The 14,704-nt window shown below is 42.9% G+C and overlaps 1 protein-coding gene across 1 annotated transcript in view; it reads right to left on the bottom strand.

Annotated features, from left to right (window-relative positions):
- SLC9A6 (solute carrier family 9 member A6) overlaps positions 1-14,704 on the bottom strand; it is a 91,593-nt gene that overhangs the window by 1,534 nt on the left and 75,355 nt on the right. The window contains exons 13-15 of the mRNA XM_088465847.1: positions 8,824-8,854; positions 5,683-5,762; positions 2,511-2,616 (exon numbers count right to left, since the gene is read on the bottom strand). Of these exons, the coding sequence (XP_088321973.1) occupies positions 2,511-2,616; positions 5,683-5,762; positions 8,824-8,854 (217 nt within the window). The remainder of the gene's footprint in view (positions 1-2,510; positions 2,617-5,682; positions 5,763-8,823; positions 8,855-14,704) is intronic.

Below are 14,704 nucleotides of genomic sequence, written 5' to 3'. Positions count from 1 at the left end.
TCATGCTGTGCTTTTCAGCCATGTATTGTGTCATTAGGGGTATATTTACTAAAGCAAAAGTTTTTAGAAGTGGAGATGTTGACCAAAGCAACCAATCAGATTCTATTTAACGTTTAACTAGCACCTTCTAGAAGATAATAGCTAGAATCTGATTGGTTGCTATGGGCAACATCTCCACTTCTAAAAACTCTCACTTTAGTAAAATAATACCCCTTAGAGTTACTCTGAGTTCCTACATCTCCAACATTGCTTTCTGCATTGGATATAACTGTAATCCATATAGGAGACTGACATGCGAGTTAAAAAACAAAAAACCCTCAAACAACAGCAAAAATTCCAAAACAAAAACATGGATAACAAGCAGAGAAAAAAAAAGTAAAGAAATGTATTTTGCCAAGCTGGGTACACACTGAGCGATGTGTACCCAGCCGATAGGTCGGCCAGACGGGCTGACATATAAGATCCTGGGTACACATCAGAACAAGGTAATGAACGACGGAACGATACCTCGTTTCGTCTTTCATTACCTGCAACGGAGGTTGCATGCGATATAGTCCAGTTAGAGGTGGAGCACAGGTGACCGCATATTGGTCATACACACTGAGCGATGTGTACCCAGCCGATAGGTCGGCCCAACGGGCTGACATATAAGATCCTGGGTACACATCAGAACAAGGTAATGAACGACGGAACGATACCTCGTTTCGTCTTTCATTACCTGCAACAGAGGTTGCATGCGATATAGTCCAGTTGGACGTTCAGCATGGGTGACCGCATATTGGTCGTACACACTGAGCAATGCGGCTGATATGTTGTTCCGATTCGTCCGGGTATGACATATCGTGCCGACATCGTCTCAGTGTGTACCCAGCTTAATAGTTGTGTGCGGATCTATACAAGTCAATAGACTTAATTCATCTGAAGATGGAGAACTAATTACGCCTAAAGATATCCTGAAAAAAAAAAACCTTCATGTAAAGTATTTTGTAAGATTTGAATTAGAAGCTGTTACAGTAACGTTAGTATTACTTTCATCTACAGGGTGCAACATCTCTTGCTGTAATGAGTGGATGTGCAATAGCAAATTTTATATATCAATACACAGCAAACGAGCCATAGACGACCTTCACATACACCGAATACAGCAAATAAAACTGTATTTACTGATCATGTCACAGCTCTTCTAGGAAACGTTGCTCTCTTCTCTGCTCTTTGTTGTGGATACACATGAATAGTTTATATTTACTGCTCATAACTTGGGAACAGTAGGATGCAATCTTTCCTTCATAGGCCCTTACAACATTCTTTCCAGAGAGCACGCTCTGCTTGTCACATAATATAAAGTGAGAGGTGGAGAGTGAGACAAAGCCAGACGCAGAAAGCTGTGTGACCCATCAATCACCAATATGGACCTGCATACATTTCATCTGCGACCACGAGAATGTACTGAATTCCATAACCAAGCCCACAAAGCGCCTGTGTGATATAAGCATTACATTACAAGAAAACAGTTGAACATATCTGACTAAATACTAGAAACTAAATATAGGACCAATTACAACTTACACTCTGACAAGCTTTTTTTTTTTTTTTAATAAGCCCAACGTATACACAGTGGAGGCAGCCATTTTGGAATCTGAACCAGCAGTAATCAGAATTTAGCCTAACAATTCATTAGGAACCAGTGATAGGATTGCATAAAGAACCAGTGATGGAATCTCCTACATATTGGTCCAGCCCACAATATTGGTATTATTCAATGTGCATGCAGGTGACTGAAGCCTTGAAGGCACAAAGGACAATTGGCTTTATTCAATGCATGCAAGCTTTAGCCCTTCTGCTCAACGGGAGGTTTCTGTCCTCCCTGAGCTCGCCTCCCTGAAGCCTTGAAGGTACAAGGGACAATTGGCTTTATTCAATGCATGCAGGTGGCTGAAGCCTTGAAGCTACAAGGGAAAATTGGCTTTATTCAATGCATGCAGGTGGCTGAAGCCTTGAAGGTACAAGGGACAATTGGCTTTATTCAATGTGCATGCAGGTGGCTGAAGCCTGGATGGTACAAGGGACAATTGGTATTATTCAATGTGCATGCAGGTGGCTGAAGCCTTGAAGGTACAAGGGACAATTGGCTTTATTCAATGTGCATGCAGGTGACTGAAGCCTTGAAGGTACAAGGGACAATTGATTTTATTCAATGCATGCAGGTGGCTGAAGCCTTGAAGGCACAAGGGACAATTGGCTTTATTCAATGCATGCAGGTGGCTGAAGCCTGGATGGTACAAGGGACAATTGGTATTATTCAATGTGCATGCAGGTGGCTGAAGCCTTGAAGGTACAAGGGACAATTGGCTTTATTCAATGCATGCAGGTGACTGAAGCCTTTAAGGTACAAGGCACAATTGGCTTTATTCAATGTGCATGCAGGTGACTGAAGCCTTGAAGGCAGCAGCACAAGTTCTGGTGTTTCACCAAGAAATCGGTCACAATCTGAATGAATATGGCCTTCTTACCTCATAGGCCTGCGGGCTTGTTAGACATCTTGCCAATGGACCACAGCAACTGGGAAGCGTAGTGGTGAGGGGCGGTCCGCTGTGTGTTAACAGAGGCTTCAGATAGCTGTACAAAATTAAGGAACACCTACAGAAAGGTCCATTTCTATCACTGTAAAAACTTTAAATCAACAAAACATTATATACCAAATACTGGAGATCTACTCATCACTTGCAGACGTGGTTTTGTTATATTTCAATATTTTTGAAATTAGAATTTGAAAGCAACTGTAGTCTATTTTATTCACGTTCACACAACTCAACTGGTCCCGTGGCCAAGTCACCTGCGTTACTGTCTAGCGCTGGACAGGCAGCTGCATAAGGGGAGAATTACAGCTCTGTCAGCCTGTGACTTGGGAAAGGAGCAGCTTTAGTCATTCTGTTAGTTGTGACAAAGTGCACAAAATATCTGTTACAGATGTGCTCACATACATCTATTCTCCATGCGCTATAAGTCGAGCACCATGTAACTAGGTAGCCTTTCGTGCAACTTTTTTCCCAGCAGCTGCAACACTGTAATGTAGCATTTGGCATCAGATACAGCCGCACACAGAGTATAGGCATGCCACATATCATATCATGGCTGCTTGTGCGCCCTATTCACATCGCGAATAAGACGCAACTGAAGGTAAAATTTGCACAAAAAGACGCCCGATGCTACCATGCAACACCACGTCCTGGCACGAGAAGAAGGACTGTTTAACGCGCAAGGGAGCTAGATGTATGTGGACACATCTGTACTTCTCATTTTTATGCAGAGAAGTAAAGCCCCTTTTGGACTATAACAGGATACGTCCACCATAAACTATTTTTCTCTTTTTTTTTTATATAATAATTTAATAAATTCCACACTATACATTACATGTGTTTGATGCAATCTCTGGCTGCAGGATTCTAACAGTACCTATATCTGGGTATATAGCAGGTGCATGAGAGTGCGGCTACCGCATACATAAGAGGAAGTGACTTTACGTAGTTGGTCTATTTAACCACATGGAGGCACTCGGTAAAAACACATTTACTGCACATATCCCCCCCCCCACCCCCACATACTAAAGTTGGAATTTATAGAACTTTCCATGGTAGAGTTGATACAAAGATCTGGGATTTCCCAGATATTTGTTAAGGGGGGGTATCCACTCCAAGATCTGAAAACGACATTGAGATCGTTCAGAAGTTTGTTAGTCGTGTGATGAGCCTGCACTGAACGAGCAGACATTCAGTGCAGGGTCATCAAACATCTGGAAACATGCTGAACCTGACGATATCGTCAGGTTGACCAGCATGTTTGAAAGATGATCGATGTCTAAACGACCAGCAGGCACGCGCATCGCTGGTCGTTTTAGACACTTTGCAAACGATTGAACAATCGTTATCGTTCAACTTAATCGTCTAGTGGATACCCCCCTTTACAGAGCTGAAATAACAGACCAATATGTTGTAACAGATATCAGACCAATGGTAACTAGTTGGCTGTGCAGTCTTAAATGATAATAAATAACTACAGTTGTAGGTACAGTTTAACAGTTATGAAGTTACATATATACTACACATATGGGCTGATTCCAGTGTACTTGCCATGCAGCTGCGAGGGCCTGTTTTACCATTTAATGTCAGAATCTGTTGAATTAATTTGGACACAGTGCGTGTGCAAGCGGAAACCTATACCACCCATAGATGTTACCCAGGCCCGGCGCAACTGTCATCGTTAGTATCTGCACGTGCACCAGTCCCATGCTAGGTGCAAAAGATCAGTCAGACATAGGCTTCCCTTCTCCACTCAGAAACAGACCGCGCTTTTCATACACGCCCACAACACACCCACAATTTAGAGCAGTTGCTTTTCCACCGCCCAGGTTCATGCTCTATTTCACAGAAAGACAGACCCGGCCAAAGTTGCCACCAACTCAGAATAGGACTGACAGAAGCAGGAATGTGTAAAAATGCTTCTGTGCAGGCGCTGTATGGAAAACTTGAAGTTTGCATCCGAAAACAGAGATCCGTGTGTCTCAGAATCAGCCCCATATTACATAGCGCTATATAGAGCAAATGTCACCGACATCCGTCCCTTCCATAGCAGAGCTTATCATTTATATTCCCTAACACATGCACACACATACATGCTAGGAGCCAATTAACGTGCCAGTAGGTATTTTGTACTGTTGGAGGTAACCCACGCAAACATGGAGAGAACATACAAACTCCATACAGATAGTGCATGGTTGGGCATTGAATCAGTGAGACAGCCATGCTTACCACTATGCCTATGTACCACTATACCTATGTAAACAAAAATACTATTTAAAATTTTTACTAGGTTTTGTGGCAATATGCCAAAGTTTGATGTATAAACTTCATTTCATACAGATGCATTTAACTCTACAATGTTCTCTTTGTTCTTTACACCAGTGGTCTGTATGCTTGAACAGCAACATTTTAGAAAGTGACTTTCAGTCAGGGCCACAGGGAGTGTGTGCAAGTAGTGCCATCGTCCAGGGCCCTGGGCGGGCCTCATTGCTGCCCTCGCCCCTACATCTGGCTAGTAGGGTGCTTGGAATAGCACCCTGTGGCCAGTCCCGCTGCTGTAGTGTGGCTCGGAGCATCCAAATAGTGTAGAGCCAGGCAGCTCTATACTTTCTACTGTCGGCGGCCCGCCCCATCACATGTTTGGGGATGACACATGGCGCCGGTGAGCCCTGCTCTGGTACTGCTTCCAGGTTTCCACCACTCACCTTCTCACATCCTGACACTGCCCTGCCACATGCAGCTCTGACGCTTTATCATGAGTGGGCAGTTAAATGGCACCCACATAGTCAGCACACTCATCCCCTGCAATGTGCTGAGCTGCTGTCAGCATTAAGATATGTTCCTCGCCCACCTCACAATTGTTACAATACGGAGGTCCTGGAGGTGAAAATTATTAACAAAAAATGCAGGAACATTAAAAATGGAGGTCAGAAAAAAAAAATTGAAGGAATCCAAGATGGATGCATCATAAGCATCAGTTACTTAACGGTTCTACCGCTGAATGTTAGCAAAGGAAAAATATTCATATAATTGTCACCTCTTAAGAGAACTAAGAATATGTTAAGCACCTCTTCTAAAAATAAACACAGATCATAACCAAGGATACTTGTGATCGAAGTTGTACCACAGCCTAAAAAGCCAGGCGCTCTCCGCCTTTGTACTCCTGCGTTCATTCTCTGGGATTCCCTGTAACAAGAGCAGAGGATAAAAATTCTCAGTCAGCACAAGACTTGTATGAGGTTAATGATGAACATTTTAAGGACGATGCAATGAAATAGAATGGATTCTGTCTTCCAATGTCCACTGGAATTAGTACATACAATTCTTCAAAGTAATAACAAAATCTTTTGCATGTTAGTACAGAGCAGACAGCATCCAGACACAAAAGCATACTGTACTACAGATTGCTCATGTGTTCAGCAGCCAGTCACATTTTAGCTTGGATCAGTTATACTAGTGCAAGTAAAGCTGCCCTGATGCTGTGTGCTATCCAGCATGACATGTTTTCATGCTGCACTAACCCAGTTCACCAGCCACTGTACTCAACAATCAGTCTGCCATTTAGGTACGGCCTCTGTCACTTACAGGTTGTCCACAACCTCACATGTGGTGATAACATTTTCAACTTTATATTGTCTAACCTGATGACACCACTGTAAAATCATATAAAAATGATAGTTTAGTCTTTAAAATAACGCTCAACCATTGATCAAGCCTATCCATTTAAATTCACAAGGAATAAGTGGCATCACTGAGGCATGAGAGGTGCTCCTTACCTCAATAATGTCTTTAGTTATTCATAAATTGGTAAACTGAATTATTGATACAGCCCACAAAATATTTGATCCCACTGAGAGTCATTAATAGGTTTACTTTATCTCAACAATCCAGTGGACATATGGACACTGTTTCTTTCTTAAAATAGTTTGGACGCATTGAGATTAGCATGAGGAAATTGGTCATTCAATTTGGAGCATTCGATCATTCATCTAATGGTCAAATCAATAAATGGGAGGTCCCTGGCATGTGAAGTCAGAAACTTCTGTGTTGAATTTAGCTGCTAGTTACAAAGGGCCTGATTCAGAGATGGCCACAAATTTACACTAAAAGATAAACTAGCTCCAAGAACGATATGTTATACTGCTCAGCACAAATAGCATATCAGCCAATCACAAGTGCACCAACACTGCCCCAGGCCACCCACAAACACATTTGTATCAGAAGTATATGTGTCTGGTTGTTGGTCTGCATCGCAATTAGAGGAACACACTGTTACTGCGCTTGGCCTATGTTAGAGTGCTCCTCGGTCCCCCCTTTCCATGTACAGGCAGACATAAGTGCTGGAAGTAGGCAAGCCTTTATAGGCACATATGCGTCTGTTCGTTTTCTGGGCATGAGCTGAGTGATTTCATGCAAGATACACTAAACAAGCTGGCACAGTGGTCACCCTGAATCCACCCCTAAGTGCCTTTGGTCTATTTGCTGACATAAGTATTTTATACCGTTTAAACATTGCCAAGCTATTATCCACATTTGTTTATTATGTGTGTTGAAGCATGTAAATTGCGAATACATTTTCAAGTATGTGGGCAGCAAAAGTTATGTTTCCCCCCAATGTGAGTGAAATTAGGAAGTAGCATATAGACGTGTAGCATGATATATAGTATTATAGGGCAGGTAATAACACAAGGTATGAAGGCGGGTGTTACATTCCTCTTCATTCAGGCATCTACTTTTATTTATTGCTCAAAATAAAGAGTTGCAGATTAATAAAATCTATAGTTTTAGATTTAAAGTTTGCAATGTGAAGGGTTCTTCCACATGGGACAAAAACCAGACAGAGCGCTCCCGTGTCCTTTTTACAGTAATTAAGTCACTATGCAAGACTCTCTGGAATTTGCAGATAAAATAGATGTATACAATCCTAATCCCTATCAGATGACAGAGCTCGGCTCTGCTGGTGCCCCGTGTCATTTGATCATACAGCAACATGGGGGCACAAGATGTGAAGTCAGACTTCCACCCACACAAACCTACGGTTTTTGTTAGACTGGCTGAATTGTTGTGGCATTATACCGCAAACTATGTTGATTCTATTTTAGTTAGTTATTACCCTTGTATTTCACTTCCAAGTGCCAGAAGTACTTTATTGCATTCTTGTCTGCATGGCAACTTTTAAAAGGATTGTTATTGGGCACCTAGTAAAACTGCTTGCATCAATAAACATGACATATTAGTCCTAACTGAAGTGTATCCTGTTACTGAGTCTGACCCAGATGGAAAATGTTTAAATGAGTACAAATACATTGACATTAGGCCAACTTTTTAAGATCACAATCACGTTGTTTGCTGGTTGGTAAAAAGCATATTCTCCACGTCCCCCGGAAAAAATGATAATTAGGAAATGTTAGATGATAATCAGTTTCTATGTTTCTGGCCAGTCAGTACAGTTACACGGCTTATGTTTGGTTGGCACACTTCGCCACGTGGGGTGCCTGTACATGGTGCCCTGGTTCTGTGACCTCATAAATTGGAAGATTATGTATGTAGTTATGGATGTACTGTGTGTGTAATGAAGCCTTAGCTATTTGCCATTTCTCTGAAAATATAACTGTGCTTCTGAAAAATACCAGTGTGTTCATCACTGGTGTGCATGTAACAATAACAGGGAGAGAGAGGCCAGCAATGCCTATTGCTGACTATGGTGCGTATACTGCACTTTCAAAAAAAAAAGGAAAAGATGAGATATCCCTGAAAGAAAATTCATATACATCTGAGGTTCCCAAACTCTGCCATTGCAGTCCAGGTTTGAATTATATCCATGCTTTAGTCTAGATGGTTAAAATCAAACTGAGTGAGGTTCAAATTAAGTCACCTGCGCTCAAGCATGAATATCTTTAAAACCTGGACTGTAATGGTGGAATTTGGGAAGATCTGCATAAACAAGCCAAAAGATGTGAGATCTCAGAGTAGAAAAGCAGTAGAGACAAGTTCGTCCATTGGTATTGTGTTTTTTTTTTTGTTTGTTTTTTGTTTTTGTTTTTTTAAAGATGACCCTATGACCTATATTAATGATTTTGAGGACGTCACATGAATAAAACATCTATCCATGCAGGGCATGCTGGCATATGTAGTTCCACAATAGCTGGAGGACGCATGTTGAATAACCCTTGTGTAGTCCAAATTTACAATTTGGAAACGTCTGAGCTTCAAAAAGATTGCAAACATGTCAGAAATGGGTATTTACCATTTGGTCGAGATCAGAATCCACGTCCACTCTAAAACAAAAACATTAGACAAGATACAATTAGTTATAATAAAGTATAACAATATCAACATAAAATGTGTTGTCAGCAGAACATACAAGAATAATCATCAGGCTGCAATCTTAACAAATTGCCTTATAGTACAGTGGATCCGAAAAGTATTCACAGCGCTTCACTTTTTCCACATTTTGTTATGTTACAGCCTTATTCCAAAATGGAATAAATTCATTTTTGTCCTCAAATTTCTACACACAATACCCCATAATGACAACTTCTAAAAAGTTTTTTTGAGATTTTAGCAAATTTTATAAAAAAAACCCCAAAAACTAAGAAATCACATGTACACAAGTATTCACAGCCTTTGCCATGAAGCTCAAAATTGAGCTTGGTTGCATCCTGTTTCCACTGATCATCCTTGAGATGTTCCTACAGCTTAATTGGAGTCTACCTGTGGTAAATTCAGTTGTTTGGACATGATTTTGAAAGGCATACGCATGTCTATATAAGGTCCCACACTTGACAGTGCATGTCAGAGCACAAACCAAGCATGAAGTCCAAGGAATTGTCTGTAGACCTCAGAGACAGGATTGTCCGATGCACAAATCTGGGGAAGGGTACAGAAAAATATCGGCTGCTTTGAAGGTCCCAAGAGCACAGTGGCCTCCATCATCCGTAAATGGAAGAAGTTCGGAAACACCAGGACTCTTCCTAGAGTTGGCTGACCGTCTAAACTGAGCGATCGGGGGAGCAGGGCCCTAGTCAGGGAGGTGACCAAGAACCGGATGGTCACTCTGTAAGAGCTACAGCATTCCTCTGTGGAGAGAGGAGAACCATCTCTGCAGCATTCCACCAATCAGGCCTGTATGGTAGAGTGGCCAGACGGAAGCTACTCCTTAGTAAAAACACATGGCAGCCCACCTGGAGTTTGCCAAAATGCACCTGAAGGACTCTCGGACCATGAGAAAAAAACTTCTCTTTTCTGATGCGACAAAGATTGAACTCTTTGGCATCAATGCCAGGCGTTATGTTTGGAGGAAACCAGACACCGCTCATCACTAGGCCAATACTATCCCTACAGTGAAGAATGGTGGTGGCAGCATCATGCTGTGGGGATCTTTTTCAGCGGCATGAACTGGGAAACTAGTTAGGATAGAGGGAAAGATGAATGCAGCAATGTACAGAGACATCCTGGATGAAAACCTGCTCCAGAGCGTTTCTTGACCTCAGACTGGGGCGACGGTTTATCTTTCAGCAGGACAACGACTCTAAGCACACAGTCAAGATATCAAAGGAGTGGCTTCAGGACAACTCTGTGAATGTCCTTGAGTGGCCCAGCCAGAGCCCAGACTTGAATCCGATTGAACGTCTCTGGAGAGATCTGAAAATGGCTGTGCACCGACGCTTCCCATCCAACCAGATGGAAATTGAGAGGTGCTGCAATGAGGAATGGGCGAAACTGCCCAAAGATAGGTGTGCCAAGCTTGTGGCATCATATTCAAAAAGACTTGAGGCTGTAATTGCTGCCAAAGGTGCATCAACAAAGTATTGAGCAAAGGCTATGAATACTTATGTACATGTGATTTCTTAGTTTTTTGTTTTTTTTAATTAAATTTGCAAAAATCTCAAAAAAACTTTTTACACGTTGTCATTATGGGGTATTGTGTGTAGAATTTTGAGGACAAAAATGCATTTTGGAATAAGGCTGTAACATAACAAAATGTGTCAAAAGTGAAGAGCTGTGAATAATTTCCGGATGCACTGTATGTGCTTGGCCTTTAAACATAATTACATTTATGGGCCTAATTCAGAGCTATGTAGGAGCAAATCAAAAGAAGATGGGAAAAAAAAAGCAGCAATTTGCTCCTGGAACAAACCTTGTTGCAACGCAATACTTAGGGGCATATTCAATTAGGTGTGAAAAGTCTGTACTTTTCGCCGACATCGCTGGTTTTCCATACGAAAAAGTATCGCACTTGTCCCCGTTTATCCCCATATTCAATTAGAAATCGGCGAAAACGGGACCCGGCAAAACGCCAACAGGCGAAAAGTGCTGTCAGATTTGGGGAAATCAGCCCGACACCCCCGAAAAGATGCATGACATTGGAGATCACTATAGATACCCCCGAATAGGCCTACTGAAGGTATTTGGGGTACTTAAATGCTCTCAATAGCTGCTAATTAGCGTCTTTGCAGAAGTGGTGAAGAATAGCATTTAGCAGTTTTTTGGGAAGAAAATAAGTAGTCCCAGCAAATTTGGGGTACACGAAAATGGGGGCTAGCATATTTTAAAGTTGCTAAAGTGAAGTTTTAAAAAACTTAAAAAATCCACCTGCCGCAACCACCTGCAAACTTAAAAACACCTGGGGCATCCTTGGGGACCCCCCTGGAGTCTATGTCGCTAGTTTTTAAAATTTGTCCCCCAACTTTGGGCTTTTTCGCCCACAAAATGAAAGTACTTTTGAGGGGTGATCTAAAGTATTTTTGAAACTATTTTTTACGCAGTTTACCTTTGGGGGGACTGTCCCAAGGGTGCAGGGGGGTTTTCCGAAGTTTGCATCCCAAAACCCCAATTCTGCACTTTTTCTCGACACCTATTCATAGGCGAAACTTTTTTGCCGGTTCCATTGCATTGAGTTTCCGCACCGGCGAAAAGTCTGCAGAATTGAATACGGAGGAAACACTGTGCATGGCGAAATTACGTCACTCGTGAAACTGTCTCCGAAAACGGCTTTTCGCACCTAATTGAATACGGCCCTTAATTTATTTGCAAGCAGGGAAAATACTGGATGCTTTGCTTTAACACTGAAATTTAGAATTCAGCTAAGACACCCCACTTCCCAACTCTAAATCCTTGCATATTTTACATCTGCTCCCCCTATAGTGTAACATGTTACTGTTTTTGATTTGCTCCTAACTTGAAATCAAGTCCTATAAATGTTAAAAACAGACATGAAGCGACACCTAGTGGCTAAATAGAGAAACACCAGGACAATACTGTAAAAATGTGTGTTTCAAGGAAAAAATTATTTGCCCAAATAGAATATTTGGCATCTAAATAATTACATGTAAATATATTGAACACAAAATGGGTTATTAACCAACAAAGTGAAAATACACAATAACCATCGCGGCCCATCGTCAATTAGCATTGTCCTAACACAAGTCAGACAATGAAAGCAAATGTGCGATTGGTTACAGCACATCTGCACTTATGAGCAAACAACCGATGTCAGGCTACTAAAATGGCACACTACCAGTTCTGTAGATGTTATTGCATTATTCCACAGATAACGGCTAGCGTCAGACTATGGGCCTGATTCAGAGCCGGACGCTCTGACCAGAGCGCTCGCTCTGAATCAGGGCCCTCCTCCATGAAAATGGAGCGTCCTCCTGGACACTCGTATAGCTGTGGGTGACCACCCACAGCTATAGCGAGCGTCCATGATGATGGTCGCGATGGTCAAGACCATCGCGGCCAACTGGGCTTGCGACGGAGACCCTGCGGTAGGGTCTCGCTGCTGAAAGCCCTGGAGTGATTTTGGCTCTATCAGAGCCAAAATCACTCCCACTGACATCACTAGTGATGTCAGTGGGGCCGGCTTCAGATGGTAGGCGTTCCCATGGGAACGCCTCCGTCTGGCCGGCACGCCCACCAAAGGGGGCGTGCTGTCAATCAACATCGACAGCACGCCCCCTTTGGTGCAAGACCCAGAGCGACAGCTTGGCTGTCGCAGTCCGGGTCTCGCGCATGCGCACGACGGAGCTCCCTCCGTTGTGCGCATGTGCAGTGGGGCAACATCGACCCGTTTGCGAGCGTCCATTGCTCGCGAACGGGTCTGAATGACCCCCTATGTATTTACCATCAAGAAAAAGCAACTTTCTTATGCGGTCTGAAGCTCAATTTCCGCTACTTTATCAATAGAAAACCCTTTTCCCTCACAATAATGCACTTGAGTGTGCCACCCACCAATAGTCTGCATGTTTTGACAACAGAGTCACTCACGTCCCAAACAAATCACAATTCTCTTTAAATGTTAATACAGCATTACTGTAGCACAATAAGACATCCAAATGCTGTATATGAAGCTAGTTGTGTGGGGACAGGACCAATGAGTGACTCTCTACTGACTCGTATATCTGTCTCTCTACTATCTCTTCCTGGATGTCCCAGCGATTTCTCAAACTTAATATGTCTAAGACTGAGCTGATAGTCTTCCCACCTTCCCACATAACATCATGTCCCACTATTTCTTTATTAATAGATGGCATTACTATCTCATCTAGCCCCAAAGTGCGTTGTCTTGGAGTCATCCTGGACTCTTCCCTCTCCATCAAACCACACATTCAGAACCTCTCGCAGTCCTGTCGTTTCCATCTCAAGAATATTTCCAAGATCAGACCCTTTCTCACCCGGGATGCTACCAAAACCCTTGTACATTCACTGGTCATGTCCAGATTGGACTACTGTAACCTTCTCCTAGCTGGCCTCCCCAAATCCCATCTCTCTCCTCTCCAGTCTGTGCTCAATGCTGCTGCTCGGCTCATCTTCCTCTCCAAACGCTCTACATCTGCCACCCCTCTTTTGCAAGCCCTCCACTGGCTCCCATTCCCTTTCAGAACCCAATTCAAGGCTCTCACACTCACTTACAAAGCCCTCACCCATTCCTCTCCCATTTACATCTCTGATCTCATCTCCCTTCACTCTTCTGTCCGCCCTCTTCGTTCACTTAATACACGCATCTTTCATGCCAATTGATTACTTCCTCCCACTCCCGCCTCCAAGATTTTGCCCATGCTGCTCCTCACCTTTGGAACTCCCTCCCTCTCCCTATCAGACTCTGCACCTCTCTACAATCTTTCAAACGAGCTCTTAAGACCCACTACTTCATTAAAGCCTTCCAGCACTCATCCTAACTTGCTGCTACATCTTCCATCTTCCTTTCTCCCCGCCTACCCCATTCTGTGTCACTCCTGTTTGTCTTCCCCTCCCTTAAAGAATGTAAGCTCTTTCGAGCAGGGCCCTCTACCCTCTTGTGCTTCTCCCTACTGTAATTTAATTTATCTCTTACTCCCCACTAGGGCAACTAACACTTGGGTGCTTATGTGGGCGTTAAGGTCGCTAAAATAGCTATGTTTATCCATGTCCTGTATTATATTGTATTGTATTGTATTGTAAGTCAATGGTTACTTTTTTGTCTATGTACTATGTAAGGCGCTGCAGAACACTTGTGGCACCATATAAATAAATGATAATAATAATGATACCCATGGCTATCACAGATGGAGGGGCAGTGAGCTCGGAGAGTTACAAAGTGTACTTGGTCAGTATTGGGAGAACTTGATCAGACAACATTGGTTACTAATACTACTTTCAGACAGAAGTTTTGCAAAAATCTGGGTTTTTACCTGGCATTTGCGCCAGGTCATTTTGCCGGTCCCAGCCTGAACCCCCGTTCAGACAGAAGAGCAAGTTACCGGGTTAAGCATTTCTACCCGGTAATTTGCTGGTCAACACGGGTATTTTTTTCTCTCGGAGAGGCTCAACCCAGGTCGAAATTCCCTGGTCTCCGACCCTGGTAAAAGCCTGGGTCAAAGTCCCGGGAATTTCGACCCGGGATGACCCTGTCAGACAGAAATGTTGACCTGGTAATATAGTTTATACCCCTTTCAGACAGAAAACTAAAACTGTTATATTAAGGGTCATGCTAACTGTGGGTTCACTCACCAGAGGCTCACGTGCCGCTGGTTAAGCAGGCTTTGGAGAGGGTCTAGCCAGAAAAACATTCTACTCTTTGAGGGTATGAGATGAAGTAGGAAGAGAGGAGCAGCGGGTGCCAGTCAAAACATCCTTGAGCGACTCCT

This window comes from Taudactylus pleione, unplaced genomic scaffold (assembly GCF_031769625.1).
Source record: "Taudactylus pleione unplaced genomic scaffold, aTauple2 ptg000064l, whole genome shotgun sequence".
NCBI lineage: Eukaryota > Metazoa > Chordata > Amphibia > Anura > Myobatrachidae > Taudactylus > Taudactylus pleione.
This window is presented reverse-complemented; position numbering and strand designations above follow the sequence as displayed.